Source organism: Eutrigla gurnardus (genome assembly GCF_963514095.1).
Source record: "Eutrigla gurnardus genome assembly, chromosome: 4".
NCBI lineage: Eukaryota > Metazoa > Chordata > Actinopteri > Perciformes > Triglidae > Eutrigla > Eutrigla gurnardus.
Window position 1 is genome coordinate 26,404,625 of NC_139918.1, and position 16,631 is coordinate 26,421,255.

A 16,631-nucleotide genomic window follows, 5' to 3' on the forward strand; every position below is an offset into this window, starting at 1 on the left:
GCTGCTTTTTTTTCTTCTTCTTCAGGTTCCTAGGTTGTTGTTGTTGTTTTGTCTCAGAAAGCTGCGTGGCAGGGATGAATGGTGGTGATGTTACATTATCATGTGGCTGTCGCTTTCACTCCTGCTGACTGGTCTGACAGGCCCACACACACACACACACACACACACACACACACACACACACACACACACAGGGCCGTGTCAGGAGTATGCCTGATTTATTAACTGCTGAAACCCTAGATGACGTGTATGCCCACACGATCGATACGCAGCACAGCCACTGCCTGCCCCTCTCCGGGGTCATGTGATGTGCACAAGGCGAGGACACACACACACACACACACACACACACACACACACACACGTGTACGCTGCGGAGTGTATTGCGTTACTGTATTGATGGGAAATGGATCCGGTCCAGCGTCGGCTGCTCGCTGCCAGTCAGAGGCAGGAAGGGTAAACTTTCATCACGGCTGTCAGGGACATCGCCGCTGCCTCGTTTGACCGTAAATCTTCCTAATTGTGACAGAATACTTCAACATCATTAATTAAGCATGTTTTCATTTAAAAGCACTCGCAGGGCGCCAGGCTGGGTGCTTAGGGTAGTCTGCCAATGTGCATAGCTGTGTGTTTTTTTTCTGTGTGTGTGTGTGTGTGTTTGTGTGTGTGTGTGTGTTTGTGCGTGTGCACCTTGATCCCCCCCCCCCCCCCCCCCCCTCCTCCCCTGTATGAGTGGGTGGCTTAATCGTCATGTTTATTTACACTCCTGTTGTCTGCAAACAGCAGGCAGTGTGGCGATGGGCATGAGCCAGCCCTGAAGGAAGTAAAACAGCAGAAATTAATTTAGTCAATAAGCAAAAACAAAGGCTTATTCTTAGAATTCCATTCATTATTCAGGGGAAAGGGGCTGGGGAATAGTTTATGATGCGTATTTATTTTTTATGCCTTGCCTTTTTGGGTTTACGGCCCCACATCTCAGGGTAGGAATTATACAAGAGCGTGCACAAAGGAGAGGAGGAAGGAAGGAGGGAGGGAGGGAGGGAGGGAGGAAGCGACGGAGAGGGGGAATTGTGTCCTCTCATTGTTCAATTAAGTCTGTCGGTAATGATCAAGACGAGATGATGGCCATCTTCCTTTTTATGGATATGAATCTGTGGCAGTCTGTGGAGAAAAAAGAAAAAGGGGGGGGGGGGGGGGAGTACGGACTCTTTGTTGCTGCTGTACTGGACTGTGGGAAGTGTGTATGGAAGGTTTTTGGTGTTGTAATAAAGTGAAGGTGCGTCGTAATAGAGCGCCCCTTCTCTCTGTCTGTCAGGTGATTATGCTAATGTAGGGTCCACGCTTTGCAGGGTTCCCAACGAGCACTCTGACTGGCATCGAGGCCGCCCCCCCACCCCCCCCTAATCGATTTCATTGCTATTACTGAACAGAAATAAATAAAGCTGATGGCTGTGGTTAGGGGTAATTATGCCACAGCACAGTGAATTGTTTGATTTTCCTTATTAATTGTATTTATTTAATCCATTTCATGCTTTTAGTTGTGCACTCTGGGACTTGGTAGGGAATGAATAAATCACTCTTAGGCTCATTAGATTCACCCTCTGGTTGGGATGTGCCACCATTTTGTCAGAATTAAATTGGCGAGTGTTATAATTTCCCGCTGGTGTGATTCACATGAAAAATATCCACATATCCCTCCACCACACACACACACATGCACACACACACACACACATGCACACGCACACGCGTCTGCTCCCCATCTGAACTCCTGACCTTTTCCAGCCGTCTGATAGCCATTGACATTTGCCTCTTGAGCCGAGCTTGCTCACGTGTTGGAGCTGATGGGAATGGATGATGTTATTGCTGGAGGAGGAAAAAGAGAAGGAAAGGGAAAGAGGAGGAGTGAGTGTGAGGAGGAGGAGGTGGAAAAGAGTAGACAAGCTCCCCGTGCGGCCCCAGGAATCCATCTGGACCCCCCCCCCCCCCCTCCTGCTCACCAGAAAGGTCACGGGGCGACTCCAACCTTACACCCTCATTACAAAAGAGCCGTCGCCGTGACAATGTGGCTTCTTGCTGCTCCGTCACACAACCTGTCATCTGCCCTCGCCGTCGTGGTGGAAACACACACACGGGGTGCAGTGCAAGCTCGTCTTCTCCAAGCATCCGGATAGATGCCTTGGTTTAACGTGTGTGTGTGTGTAGATGCCTTGGTTAAACGTGTGTGTGTGCGACCATGTTATGGCAGCGTGAGCTTTCTGTCTTTGTCCTTGAAGACAGCGGCTGGAATGGAGGGCTGCACCTGATCGTCTGTTTTCGGCACCTCGGAGAAAAGCAGGACACTCTGCTGCTTTACCGAGGGAGCCTTCTGGTGGCTGAACGAGGCAGGGCAGCTGGTCTGTACATAGAAGATCCATGCACAAAACCCCAGGACGCTCTAGGATATAGTTAACATAGCAGATATTGCTCAGAATATCAGCCGGCGTTGTCTTTGTCATGGGATCCGAGCGTCGGTCGAGAAAGCCGAGCGGCCGTAGGTGTGTGAATACGTGCAGGTTCAATTCCCACCTACAAGTGTGCAAACAGACACGTGGAGGCGTCTGTTGTCCTGCTGAGGGGAGATAGCGGCGCTTGAATGCTTAATTAGGAGTTACTCGTGTGATTGTGGGGAGAAGAAGTGCAAAAATGTGAGGAAAAAATATGTTCTCTGTGTTCAAATCATTGACCTTAATGATGAACACGTAAAAAAATCCATAATGCATTTTGAACCTCCACAGTATGTTGTTCCATATGGCAGGAGTCATCTTCTATATGTGTGCATCTTCATCTGTTGTCATGATATATAATATATGTGTAATAACATGTGTTCTGTCTGTTTATGAAGAGATAATAAAGCCAGAAATTGCTGGAGCAAAAAGAGAGCAATGGTAGATGAACTCTGGTGGAAGGCTGTGTTAATTTTTATTTCCTTTTTTTACATGAAATGATAGAATCGATGAAATAATAGTTTTATGGTCTCGCCCAGCCGCCAGCCTCTGTACGGCTGCAGGACTTTAATGGCACAGATTTGAACTATTAAATCAATGGCGATATTTCAGGGAGTTAAGAAGTATTGAGTCTTCATGTGGTCTTCCTCCTGTCCTCCCCAGTGCTCAGTATCCGTGGCGCCCAGGAGGAGGAGCCTCCAGATCCTCAGCTGATGCGACTGGACAACATGCTGTTGGCGGAGGGCGTGGCCGGGCCGGAGAAGGGCGGCGGCTCGGCGGCTGCAGCGGCCGCCGCCGCGGCAGCCGGCGGCGTCGGTCCCGACAACTCGGCAGAACACTCCGACTACCGGGCCAAGCTGTCTCAGATCCGGCAAATTTACCACACGGAGCTGGAGAAATACGAACAGGTGGGGAGGAAGAGTCATTTTAGATTCCAGTTATTATTCTCAATTATTCTAGTTTCTTCTCATACATATTAATATTGTCAGTATGTTAATCCAAAAGTGCATTAGTGGGATTCCCATGTAGCGTCCCGTTGAATGTGGATGTTAGACTTCATTCAGCTGCTAAGCCTTAATGTAATGTTCAACCCCAGACTGTGTTTAGACTTTTAATTACAGAAAGTTTCACATCCATTCTTTTTTCTCCTCTTCCAAAAAAAAAAAAAAAAAAAAAAGAAATCCTCCCACTACTCAGGTGACGACTCTAGGATGTGTTGTAATTGTAAATTTCTCTTTTCTGTTTAAATATGCGACTACTGAAAAAGTTGGACATCGTCTCGACTGGTGGTGGATATGGACAGAGGCAAAACTTAAAAAAAAATGTCAGTGATTTTAATCTTTATAATGTGTTACATTGTTGACATATGTGGCTTGATATAATTCAATTGCAAAAAAAAAAAAAACGTTGTTTACTTGCCTTCTTCGCGTTTGGGGGACGAGGATCTCCTCGTGGATTACAGAATTATTAAGCAAGAAAAAACTATTTTATCCTCCTATATATATCTATATATATCTATATATATATGGCGGGGGGTTTTTTACATGGTGAGAAAACACGCAGATGTACGACGGCGTATTAGGGCCACTGTAGAAAAAAAAATGTAGCCGAGAGGGGGCAATATTCCGCGAAAAAAGTGGGAAATTTGCCACTTTATAAACTTGAAAAAAGCGACTTTTTAATTTAGTTTAAAAAGTGACAAATTTGCGAGTTTATTCCGATGCTAACAACCTTCATCTATGCTAGCTAACTTCCCATGAATGTACATTTATTTTTCTAATTAATACATGACAACTTGTGACCACGCCTCGTTAAGGTCCTTGATGATGTTGATGCTTATTGACAGTTTTATTTATATGAGGCCATGTTGTCATCTTATGGGTGTTTATTGATTGGGGCTAAGATGCTAGTGGTTCACTTGTTGTCATAGCAACAGCAAAACATCCGGTCTCAGCATAACCAAGCAACTTGTTTATGTCGGCTACGACGTGAAATAAACTCGAAAATGTGCGACTTTTTTTCTCTGAATATTGCCCCCCTCTCTCGGCTACGTTTTTATTTTTTATTTATTTTTACTACAGTGGCCCTGATACGCCGTCCTACAGCTGAGATTATTTGAATCGGATATTTAAGAACTTTTCCAACGCATGCTCTCTAAGACGAACACAGATGACGGCTGAGATATTTTCCGGGATATATTTTTTTGAACTATAATGTTCTTGTTCTCTCACGGGCCAATCGGTGACAAGCCGAGCTTTTCTGAGATTTTTTTTTTTTGTCTTTCGGCAGGCGAGCAGCCATTATATCAGTCACACACCAGCTCTTTTTTTTCTTCCTAAAAGACTGTAACGTCTTGTCATTCCCTTCGCAAGTCAAAGCGTCCTGGGTTTGTCGTCTTCTCCGAGGACGGCTAGTCATCGCTAACTGTCACAGTCAATACACACCTGAGCATTTCTGTGTCACCGCGTGTGTGTGTGTGTGTGTGTGTGTGTGTGTGTGTGTGTGTGTGTGTGTGTGTGTGTGTGTGTGTGTGTGTGTGTGTGTGTGTGTGTGTGTGTGTGTGTGTGTGTGTGTGTGCAAGCAGAACGGCTGCTCGGTGCATCACTTTGACTGACGTAACCCTGGTGTTGACAAGCAACAGACACCTTGACTCTGAACGCAGTCATATCCAGTGACTGCGTTCAGACGGAGACAGGACGAGGTAGAACGAGGTAGAACGACAGCAAGAGAGAGAGAGAGAGAGAGAGAGAGAGAGAGAGAGAGAGAGAGGGGGAGACAGTTTAAACCTCTTGAACGTTAACGGGACTGAAAGCCTGCTGTCTTTTTAGATTTCTCTTCACTTGTCACATTTCCTCTCTCCATTGAAGAGGTCTTTTTAATATTCGTGAGTCTCTCCGCCGCCGCTACGTTTGTTTGGGCGTGAAGCATCTCGCCGCGTCTGCTGCTCTTTTTTTAATTCACACTATTCTTATTACCTCGAACGCCCGCTGCTGTTACTGTCAGAGCCCTCCCATGAGGGGGGCGAAGGCCGATACCATGCCGAGGGGTGCGGCCTCTCGAGAAATCCAATTTCAAACTTTTTTTTTTTTTTTTGTTCTGTCTGAAGTCTGGTAATGGTTCTTTCTTTTTTTATGAATCCCCGTCTTGTCTTGTGCATCCAGGCGTGCAATGAGTTCACCACCCATGTGATGAACCTGCTGAGGGAGCAGTCTCGCACACGACCCATCTCGCCCAAAGAGATCGAGCGCATGGTCAGCATCATCCACCGCAAGTTCAGCTCCATCCAGATGCAGCTGAAGCAGAGCACCTGCGAGGCCGTCATGATCCTGCGCTCGCGCTTCCTCGACGCCAGGTACGATCACGCCGACACGTCCAGCCAAACTACCGTGTTTTTAGACGTTTACGCCTTCGTTTTTAGTATGTATTTGTATTCTTTACTAAATATTTTTTATTTGAGGTCACTGCGTGAAGGGTGAACCATGTTTCTACTAATAAAAATGAAATCTTGAATCTTTGGGTTCAATATTTCAACTCAGATATGGATGCTTCCATGACGGCAGCCTTCCTGTAGTGCATATATAAGCATATATATTATAACAATGTCCTGAATATGGGAGAATGTTGTTTAAAAATATATATATTAGGGCTGGGTAAAAATATAGATACAGCAATATATCGCGATACTTTGCCGCCAAATACAATATCGATTTTTCAACTCCAAAGGTGGATTTAAAAAAAAAATTTTAGACGCGTTGTGGATGCAGTCCTTTATTCTTTTTCATTTTATTTTCAATATTTATTCCAGTGAATTTCATGGGAATTACTAAAATGGAGAGGCTGTTTTGAATGAAATAGTTTTGACTCAATTTGTCCTCTGATCAATATCATCTGATGTACATATACAGGTACTTGTGTTTTCATCTTTATTTATATCGCAATATCGTGATACGTATCGTGACCAAAGTATCGTGATATGTATTGTATTGTGAGGTTCTTGCCAATACTCACCAGAATATATGTTTATGAATGTTCCCACAGTGTAAACTATGTTTCTACTGTGAGTGTGACAATAAAAATGCGTCTTTTATTTTGAAAAAGGGGTTATGTATCTTTCATCCTAGTGTTTGTTTATCTGTATTTTTGTTTCAGATGAAACCACGCTGCACTGATTTAAACGAAGGTGCATTTTGTTCAGTAAGTGTTATTTTTTAATCCGTTTCTTTCTGTCTCCTTTCTGCCGTCCATCCAGACGAAAGAGGAGGAACTTCAACAAACAGGCGACAGAAATCCTAAACGAGTACTTTTACTCCCACCTCAGTAACCCGTATCCCAGCGAGGAGGCCAAAGAGGAGCTGGCCAAGAAATGTAGCATCACAGTGTCGCAGGTAACAACACGATACACCAAGACATCTGTCATTTTATCGTTTATTGTTGTTAAATGTTCAGTTTGGGTTCCGTCCAAGACAGCAGCTTATGTTCACTGTTTATACTTCATTCTACAGGTTGGTGGAAAACACTACTGCAAGAATATTATAGTAATATTTCCCATTAGATGCATGTTGTGTTTTTTTTTAAGGAGCCAGAAAAAAAACATGATAATCATCAGGGTGCTGGAAAATCCTTGAAAACACCTTTTTTAGTGGTGTTTTCAAGGTTTGAAAAGTGCTTGGATTTATAGTAAAGATCTTGAAATGTGTGTTCTATGTGATGACATATATGATAGAACAGAGGAAAGAAGATATCCATATTTGAGGGACTGAAAACAGCATTTTCTGACATTTCTTTATGAAAAATGACTTTTGATGATGAACAGATGATGAAAATAGTTGGTGATTATATTTCTGTGGATCTGTTAGTGGAATTCGTTTTCCTTTCATTTGTGGTCCTTCTGTAAAAAGCTGTCTCCAAACATCATGTTGGTTGTTTAGAGGACAATAACATCTCATTTAATGTGATGAACAAGTGACATAATAAGTAGACTGAATACTGACCATTGGATTGATACAAATATGGAGTTTACCACAGCTGGAAGGTGCTGGAAAAGCATGGAAATGCACCTTGAAATGCTTGAAAAGTGCTTGAATTTGACTTTGACAAACTATGCTGGTGTATTAAATACATGAAATAATACATAGATATTAACATTCAGCACCAGCAGTAAAACGTTCAAATGTATTTCCATCGATGTTCAACATCGCCGTTTGCCGTCTCTCTCAGGTATCAAACTGGTTCGGGAACAAGAGAATCCGATACAAGAAAAACATCGGCAAGTTCCAGGAAGAGGCCAACATGTACGCGGCGAGGACGGCGGTCAGCGCCACCAGCGTGTCGGCTCAAGGCAGCCAGGCCAACTCGCCGTCCACTCCCAACTCAGCAGGTGAGCCGCATCACGAAACCCACGTTAACGAGGAGAAGCGTTATGAAGAGAGGTGTAACGATTCATTTGATGCATCGATGAATCGATCGTCAGTCCTATTGATTCTACTTAAACCATCTGCTAAAATAAATATTAATAAATATTTTTAACTACTGTATCGTTAATGGAATCGCTGTGAAGCCAAAGATTCACACCCCTAGTTATGAATAATCTTTCTACATAAGACGTTCGTCCCACCTGAGCCTCCAGAATTCAGTCTCCGGTGCGTTTCCATCCCGACTAACAAAAAGAACGTGGCTTTCTTCATCTTCTTGTTATTTCCCTCTTTTCCTCCCATCCTTTGTTCTCTCTCTCTCTCTCTCTATCTATCTATCTCTCTCTCTCTCTGTTATTGACCTCTTGGTCTTGTGGACGTTAATTTTTCCTGCCTCTTGTCCGGTTGACCCCCGTGCACGCCATTAAGCTGCTCCGAGGGCCGAGCGGAGTCTTTTGTCATATAGAGACGTTGGCGACTGTATTGGATTAGCACCGGGTGTTGAAATCAGGTTACGCCATGGTCCCTTTACATCTGGGGAGCCGGGGTCCATTAAAGGACGAGGACCATTCTTCGGGTCTTCCTGCGGATCAATTATTACTTCCTTAATGAAACACACCCGCAGCACGGACGCTTAACAACAATACGATCCATAAGGCTCCTTTTAACCCCGACTTAAACCGTTTTATGATGATTATCTGTCTCGCCGATCCCCGCCGGTGGATTTCTCCTGCTGAATTATGGTCCGGTGATATTTTAATGTGCACATGCTGCGTCTTTTTTTTTCCACCATGATGCCTGCTGCCCTCCTGAACTAACCCAACTTAATGCACTTTTGCTAATGCATGATCATTTTAACTCCTTTTTTCTGTTCCTCTCTGTTCTTTGTCCTACTCTCTTGCTCCGTTTCTCCTCCTCCTCCTCCTCCTCCTCCTCCTCCTCCTCTATGTGTTCTCAGGTTCTGCTGGCTCTTTTAACATGTCAAACTCCGGAGACTTGTTCATGAGTGTGCAGTCCCTCAATGGGGACTCGTACCAAGGGGGGCAGGTTGGGGCCAACATACAATCCCAGGTAGGCGCCTCTCCGAGCTTAGTGACCCTGAAAGCACAACTCTCTGTTGAGATTGCATGAAGGGGGGGAGGGAGGGGGGGGAACTGTTCAACCGCTGTCCGGCGTGGAAGTGCAGACAGCAACTTGACCTCCGCCGTGAAACAAAAGGTCACACGGAGCCTGAAGCTTTACATGGACGTGGGAAGCTCATTGTCAGCCTCACTGTTGAGGAGACGACTGCGGACAGTTTTGGAAGCGTTGCAACACTCGTCAGCGCTCCTGACAAGAGTTCACGCGGCCGCCGGGGCACCGGAGCGCCGCGACCTTGCCCCCGGTGGACAGTGATGACCAGCGCGGTGGTTTCCCAGCGTTACAACTCTCACCATAGATTAAGAAAGCGCCGCCCACGGTGATCTTCTCATTTGGTTTTCAGCACTTTTGGCAGCAATCCTTCCCCCCCCCCCCCCCTTCTTTTCTAGTCAAAATGCTTTAGGTTGTCCATTAATATGCAAAAAAAAAAAAAAGGGCGGCCTGATGAGAGGTAAAGAGGTCTTCAGGGTTGTCCTTTAATTATTATAACTCCTTTTAAAGGACATCTGTGTGACCTCGCTCTCTCGAGGCGGTGCAAGTAAAAGAAAGTTCAACTTGAGCTGAGCAGATGAAGTGTCGTTTGCAGGCGTTTTCATGCTTTACCTGAAATAAAAAGCTACAAAGCAGTGAGTCTGTGAAGAACATGGAAATGGCTGCATTCCAATAGATATAAAACAATGAGAGATGTGATTGCTTTGGTGTTGTTAAAGAAAACAGGTGTCTGCATGTACGGTGGATTCTACTGTCAGTACTTTGCAGCTCCGTGTACAAGAATGTACGACGGCATATTCGGGACGACGTGGAAGAAAAAAGAGCCGAGAGAGAGGGGGGTAATATTAATCTCTCGACTCCTTTTCTTTCCTACCGTGGTCCGGAGACGCCGTCGTAAGAATGAGCTGCAAAGTTGTTGTTTTTTTACATCAGACTGATGTGTTGTTTAACTCTAAATGCATTTTCTAATTTCCTGTCATTTCTCTTGTGCAACATCTCGTTATCAAGCTTCATAATGGCAGCCAAATCATTCCCATTCAATGTTTGTAACCTTTTCCTGTTTGCGGTACCCTTTCACTATCAGCCTGACCTTTTTCCGTGTGCATGGCTCGTCTTCGTTATCCGGGGGGAAGCTTTTGTCTGACCGGGTGCCTTTTTGTCTGCGTCCCCCCCCCCTCCCTGCTGTTCCAGGTGGATACCCTTCGCCATGTTATCAGCCAGACCGGAGGATACAGTGACAGCCTCGCAGCCAGCCAGATGTACAGTCCACAGGGCATCAACGTAAGACCTGGAAACAATCTCACTTCTGCAGGTTTAATGTAATGTCCGCATGCTTGGGATGCCACTTAGCAGAGTTTAGCAGTGTTGAGGCTGTTGTCCAGCCCCCCCCCCCCCCCCCGCTCCAGCCGTGCCCTAGGTGGCAGGCAACGAGGCAGCTACCAGGCTGAGTAGCTGGACGCGCTCCTGGTCTGTCGGAGGATATTAACGTTAGCGCCGACACCTGCAGTCGACAGGAACAAGGACACAGGTGTCGTCCTCCCGCTTCCCAAATGCTACGCTCACATTTTGGCACCATAGGACAAGTCATATCTCCACAACAACAACACAACAAAAAGTCCTTAAAATAACTCTTTAAGCAGCCTGTTAAAGGACTGGGTCAGTGTTTTCTAGGTCTTTCCTTGGCGGCGGGGCCGGGCGGCGGCGGGGAGGCAGCACTGGAGGCAGCGCGTTAGCATGTAGATCCATAGCGACAGGCTGCGCGGGCTGAACAGAATCAATACGACAGTCATAGGGACAGAAGGAGCGCAGCTTTGGGCTAACAGTCCAAGCTCATTGGTCAGATCATTCATCCACAGGAACAACGGCTCTGACAGCCGAGCCGGGCGACGCACACCCGCCGTGCTAAAATAAGACCCACGCTGCAGCTGGAAATACATGTTGGGAAGATCAAATATTTATTTTTATTATGAAAAGTTCAAAATAACCTCCAAACTACTCTGAGCAGCAACGTGGGCTTTGGTAGTAAACATTTATGACTCTCTTATGAATTTCTAGTCGTCGGCGAGAAAATAAATACCTGAGCTTTAAAAAAAACATTTATATGTGAAACTTCTGTGAGGATGAAAGGATGGAAAACATATTCCAGTTGCTCCAATAACATAAAAGATTTAATGAATGTCTTCTTGTTCAATTTGTGCAACAAAATTAGTTAAATTTAGTCATTGTTCTTATCAGCTATATTGACATTAATTTCTGATATTTTATAATTTAATAATGCTTTCACATTGTTTATGTTTTGCTTAGGTTTTACAAACATAATATAATAATCTGCAGCTAAACAAGCAAACTCATATTAAACATTTCCACGCGATGCAAGACTTTTTCTGTTTGAAACAACTTTTAATAATATTTTTACCATCTTTCAAGAAACATTTAAGGTAAAAAAAAAAATGATCAGTTCAAAATGAACACTGTTCATACCTTCAGAACAGTGTTGTTGAAACTGTGTTAAATACATCCCCCTACCAATCCTATTTAATCATATTTAAATGATTAAATGAATGAAGAAGTTCAACCAATCAGTGACTCGGCTCTCTAAGGAATCATATAATAATAATCGAGACCAACAAATCAGAAACGGAAAACAACAAACACGTAGCGGGAATCATCCATCGTTCAGCTGAAGTAGAACATATTTTTATATTAAAATAGTTTCGGAGGACTCACGAGAGAATAAAAATCAATTAAACAAACCACCGTTTGAATGAACGAGGTGTTTATTTGGCCCAGATAATAATTCTCTCCCTTTAGATCTGCAGACTGAACTCTGGTGCTTCTCCTCTCCTTCTTTATCTCCAGCAGCAATTACACCTCTCAAATTGCCGGTGGGGGTGTTGCCTCTCCCAGAGATTGGAAATGTGTTTTTTTCCTCCTCATTCTCCCCGTCTGTCTCTCGCCTCTGAATACGATGACAGACAGTCTTTACACCAAATAACAGGGTTTGGAAATAAGAGGCTGCCAGAGCACGTTCCCCAGCTCTCACTAATAGCCTGGAAATTGCAATTAATGTCCTTAATGGTCTTTAGTCAACCTTTTATCACGATTTGAGAGAGGGCTTCCATTTTAAAGAGCTTTTTTTTTGTATTATTATTATTATTATTGTGATAATTTATTCTTTTATCAGTCATCTCTGGGGGTATATTCTGAGATATGTAAAAGGTTTCATCTCTCCTGTTTATCTCACATTATGTCAAACCGCTCAGAGGGGAAGAAAGCCAGGGAAGTGGCACCGTCATATTTTTTAATGAAGAGTCTCTCAAAATAAAAACGTGTTTGTCTGGGTTTTTTCTGCTGACTGGGAAGAAGTAGGTGAACAGGAGTTTTATTACTTTTACTAATGACTGAATACACAGAGTCAAATATGCTGAGAATGGGCCACATATGAAGATGATAGAGATGCACTATATACATATAGATATACATATACAGTACATATACATATATATATATATATATATATATATATATATATATATATATATATATATATATATATATATATATATATATATATATATATCCCTTTAAATCTTGCTTATAAACACATGATGTCACAAAACTGATTAACAACATTTAAAAACATAAAATTGTGAACACAGAGATTTTATTATTTTATTTTTTATTATTGTATAAACATATATAGAATGTTTAAAAACAACAACAACAACTCTGTATTATCCTTTAATTTCTATTTAACACTACTCAAACAGAAGTAAATGGGGACTATTTTCTGTGGCGGATTAATACACATTTGATCACATGGTGAGTGTTTCCAGCAGGACAATGTGTCTTTTTAATAGTTTAAAATAGTTACAATGGAGCTTCATGCACACAAAGGACTCAGACACATCAGGCGACACTTGTATTGTGTTTATCTTTGAAGACACTTTGCGTTGCCATGGAGATAACTCCTTCCCGTCTTCTCCACGCAGACAAACGGTGGCTGGCAAGATGCTCCGACTCCCTCGTCGGTGACATCGCCCACGGAAGGACCCGGAAGCGTTCATTCGGATACTTCCAACTGAACATCCGCTTCCTGCGACCTCATCGACAAACACGAGAACATGGACTGACCTTGGCGACTCACAGTATTAAACAAAAAGGAATTCACTCGCCCCACAGTTTGGAGAGGTACTGTGAAATCCTAACCAGAAAAGAAATGGAAAAAAAAGTAATATTTTCTCTGCTTATAGCGTTGGACATTTGGGATACAAACAAAGCGTTTCACAATAAAAATTCCAAACATGGCGGCGGTTCAATGGAGACGTTTGTACAGATTTCACATTATATTCAGAGGGCTGGGGTTACTTATTCACTCGTAATGTTTTCACTCATAATGATGAAATGATAAAGTAAAGAAATCAAATCATTGGTTTTAACTGAAAATACTTCATTCTACCTCTCAGCCACTTAAAAAAAAAAGTAGAAAAATATGTCAGTGACCATTAATTGTTTTGTAAAAATGAAACTTTTTGTCTTTGCAAGCAGGAGGCACATCTTCTTACTTACATTTTGTTGTCTCTCACCTATTCTATGGTACGCCATTTAGACTTAAATATTGCTCAGTTGTTTACAATGTGTGCTTGATAAAAAAAAGTATGTTCACCCCCCCCCTCTGTTTCCAAACGAGTCCAAAAACGGAGTTCTGTCAGGAGACCTCTAAGGCAACCCTGTGAAGTATGTTATCTGTAAAACAATAAAATAAATCATCCAATGGGACAAGCTTGACATCATTCATTAAGATTTAAAACAAGATTCTTTTTTTTGGTGCTGCAGCATATTGGTAGTTTTTCTTTTGCTCTCTGCTGGACATGGAGAAAAACCTTCTTTTTTTACTTGAATCCTTTATTCTGATTGTTCCCCACCACCACCACCACCACTAGAGAGGTTTTTTTAGACAATGCCAAAATGCTGATGCAACCAAAAGAAAAAACTGTCAAAAAAGCCAGTTGTAAAATATTCTTTAATCAAACACATTCAGCATTTTTCTCCTTGTTTAAATCACCATCTTCTGTCGCTTAGCGATGATAAAAGCTCCCCCTCCCCCCCTTTGGAAAAGAACAACAAGAAGAAAATATCGCTCCCTACGGAAGACAAAGTTTGTCAAGAACGTCTGTAACCGAGTTTGTTTTTCAATATGTGAACCGCAATCCACTTAAACAGGGAAGTCATTATGTTAATAGAGTTTTACGGTGGATCTTTGCTCCTGGATCAACGGGCGGGAACGCTTCGGCGTGGAGCCGCTCGTCATCGCCGCCAAGGAGATCCGGACCACGAGGACGCGTTGTTGTAAAGATGATGAAACGTGTTTTTTTTTTTATTTCAAAGAAAAAGCACTCAAGCCAATATCTCACTCTGCTGTTACTGCTTTAGACACCAAAAACAAACGTAGACAAATCAGACTCAAAGTGATGTTTTTTTTCTTTTTCAGTATCAAACATTTATGAACATTGTAAATGTTAGCCATTAAGCACTAAAGAAGGAAGTCATTATGTCAAATAATGTGTTTTCTGAGCTGTCTAACCTTGTTTATAGACACGTTTTATGTTTTGTGCCCTGTCTTTTGTTATTTTTGTTTTTATGGTATGCTTAATGTAGGCTATAAGTCTTTCATTTGATTTGATTTTTATTTGCTTTCACTCTCGTGAATTAGCTCATGAGCTTTCAACATGTGTTTATGTGCACCATTGTGCTTGACTTGCTTTGTTGGAAAGGGTTTTCAATACATTAAAAATGATATGTAATACAGCGGGATTAAACAGCATTTTTTTTTGTTATTGTGGAGTTTTGAAGGAAGTGAATGCTGGCGTGGAAACATCACACTGTGATCACGCTCTCTGTTACCTGATAATCAATCAAGGTGAGTGACTTCCTGCAGACATCATGTTCCAACATGTCGGCGTCCACGACCTTCAGATAAACGCAAACATCTGCATGAAGGTCAGGTTTATATCAACAAGGAGCAAACAAAGCCATTCATTCTGAAAATGAAATCCTTGTATAATACAGTGTCTGACCATAACGATGGTTTTAATTAGAGGATAAGGCTGGTGATATTCTATGTTTATGGTTTATCACATGAAAAGACCAAAACATGAGCTATAATGAGTTTGTTTACTTAGGGTTTCTTGCATATGTTGAAAACTGGTCACAAATATAGTTGCATTTAAAAATACAAATAAACTAAAAATATTTCATAGCAAATATCACTAAAGTAGACCCAATATTTTTATTTGTCATCCTGTGCAAGAATACATTTTTTTGAAGAGAAAAAAATATTTAAAAAAATGTGAATATATATATTTTCAAATATCTATATATATATATATTTTTCAAATATATATACACAGTATAGAAAAATATGGACACATTTAATATATATATTTAAAAATATCTATAGAAAACACATCTTTTAAATGTTTATATATCTCTAAATAAATATTTTTAACACGCATGTATATTCTTTTTTTTAAAGATATATATCATCTTTTTGTCACATCCCAACTGTGACTGGAGGAGGAGGAGAGCGGTCACATCCCTCCTCCGACATCACACTGACTCTATCCGGCCAGACAGTCGCACGTCTCACACAATTACTTTCACGGCGACTGAATATTCATAATTGGCCCGACGACAGCAGCAGCAGCAGCGAGGGTTGGAGGGGAGCAGTTGGTTGGAAAGTGCGCGGACGGTCACAGGCCTTGACTGCTGAGCGCGTGCGAAATGCCAAAAATCCAGACGGCTCCTCGCGCGCCTGGAGGGCAACCCCCCCCCCCCCCCCCCCCCCCCAACAGAGAGGGCATCAAAAACAATGTGACAGGGCTTCACATCCCAACAACAAGAAAGCATCGAGCTGCAGCTTCATCGTCTTCACTGAAATAAGTTGCATTTTTGGGTTGAGTTGCTTTGGTCACGCGGGCGTGGTTTTAACACCTCGGCGTTCCTCGGGGGGGGGGGGGGCGGTGACACGGTGCACGCTGATTGAAATCTAATGTTGCTGTTGACATCTGCCTCCCCCAGCTGTCACTGTACACTGTTTATAATTACAGCTGCCGAAGAGGAGCGTGGGAGGGCGGCTCAGACACCACAGACCCCCCTGATGATGATGATGATGCTGCTGAGGCTGATGATGATGCTGAGGCTGATTGTGCTGAGGCTGATGATGATGCTGAGGCTGATGATGCTGATGCTGGACTAACTGACCACACGGGTCCCCTGGGTGCTCCATCCCTAAATCAACTCATTTACAAGCTGTCTCTCACACACACACACACACACACACACACACACACACACACACACACACACACGCACACACGCACACACACAGACCCGTTAGGTAGGAGGACACAGGAGGACTGGGTGTGTCTTCAGGCTGTCAGGTCTTCCTTCTCTCTTGTTTAGGCAGAAAGGATGAGACAATGTTTGTTGAATGTTCAAGAGAAAAAATAAATAAATGGGAATATTGAATCAGTTTACAAACCGGATGATGTGATTGGAAACAAAGGCAGCCAGGAGGATCCATCCCTCTCCACTAGGTGGC

The 16,631-nt window shown here is 42.9% G+C and overlaps 1 protein-coding gene across 4 annotated transcripts in view; it reads left to right on the forward strand.

Annotated features, from left to right (window-relative positions):
* The window catches only part of pbx1a (pre-B-cell leukemia homeobox 1a), a 47,147-nt gene extending 32,326 nt beyond the window's left edge, over positions 1-14,821 (forward strand). The window contains exons 3-10 of one of the 4 annotated variants that reach the window (XM_084007020.1): positions 3,150-3,394; positions 3,754-3,810; positions 5,648-5,838; positions 6,736-6,871; positions 7,704-7,863; positions 8,856-8,968; positions 10,220-10,309; positions 13,021-14,821. In XM_084007020.1, coding sequence (XP_083863146.1) covers positions 3,150-3,394; positions 3,754-3,810; positions 5,648-5,838; positions 6,736-6,871; positions 7,704-7,863; positions 8,856-8,968; positions 10,220-10,309; positions 13,021-13,113 — 1,085 coding nt within the window. In that variant the 3' untranslated portion in view covers positions 13,114-14,821. Of the gene's footprint in view, positions 1-3,149; positions 3,395-3,753; positions 3,811-5,647; positions 5,839-6,735; positions 6,872-7,703; positions 7,864-8,855; positions 8,969-10,219; positions 10,310-13,020 lie in introns of those variants that run through there. The other 3 variants (XM_084007021.1, XM_084007022.1, XM_084007023.1) reach the window with 3 other exon arrangements.
* Positions 14,822-16,631: the final 1,810 nt, after the last annotated feature.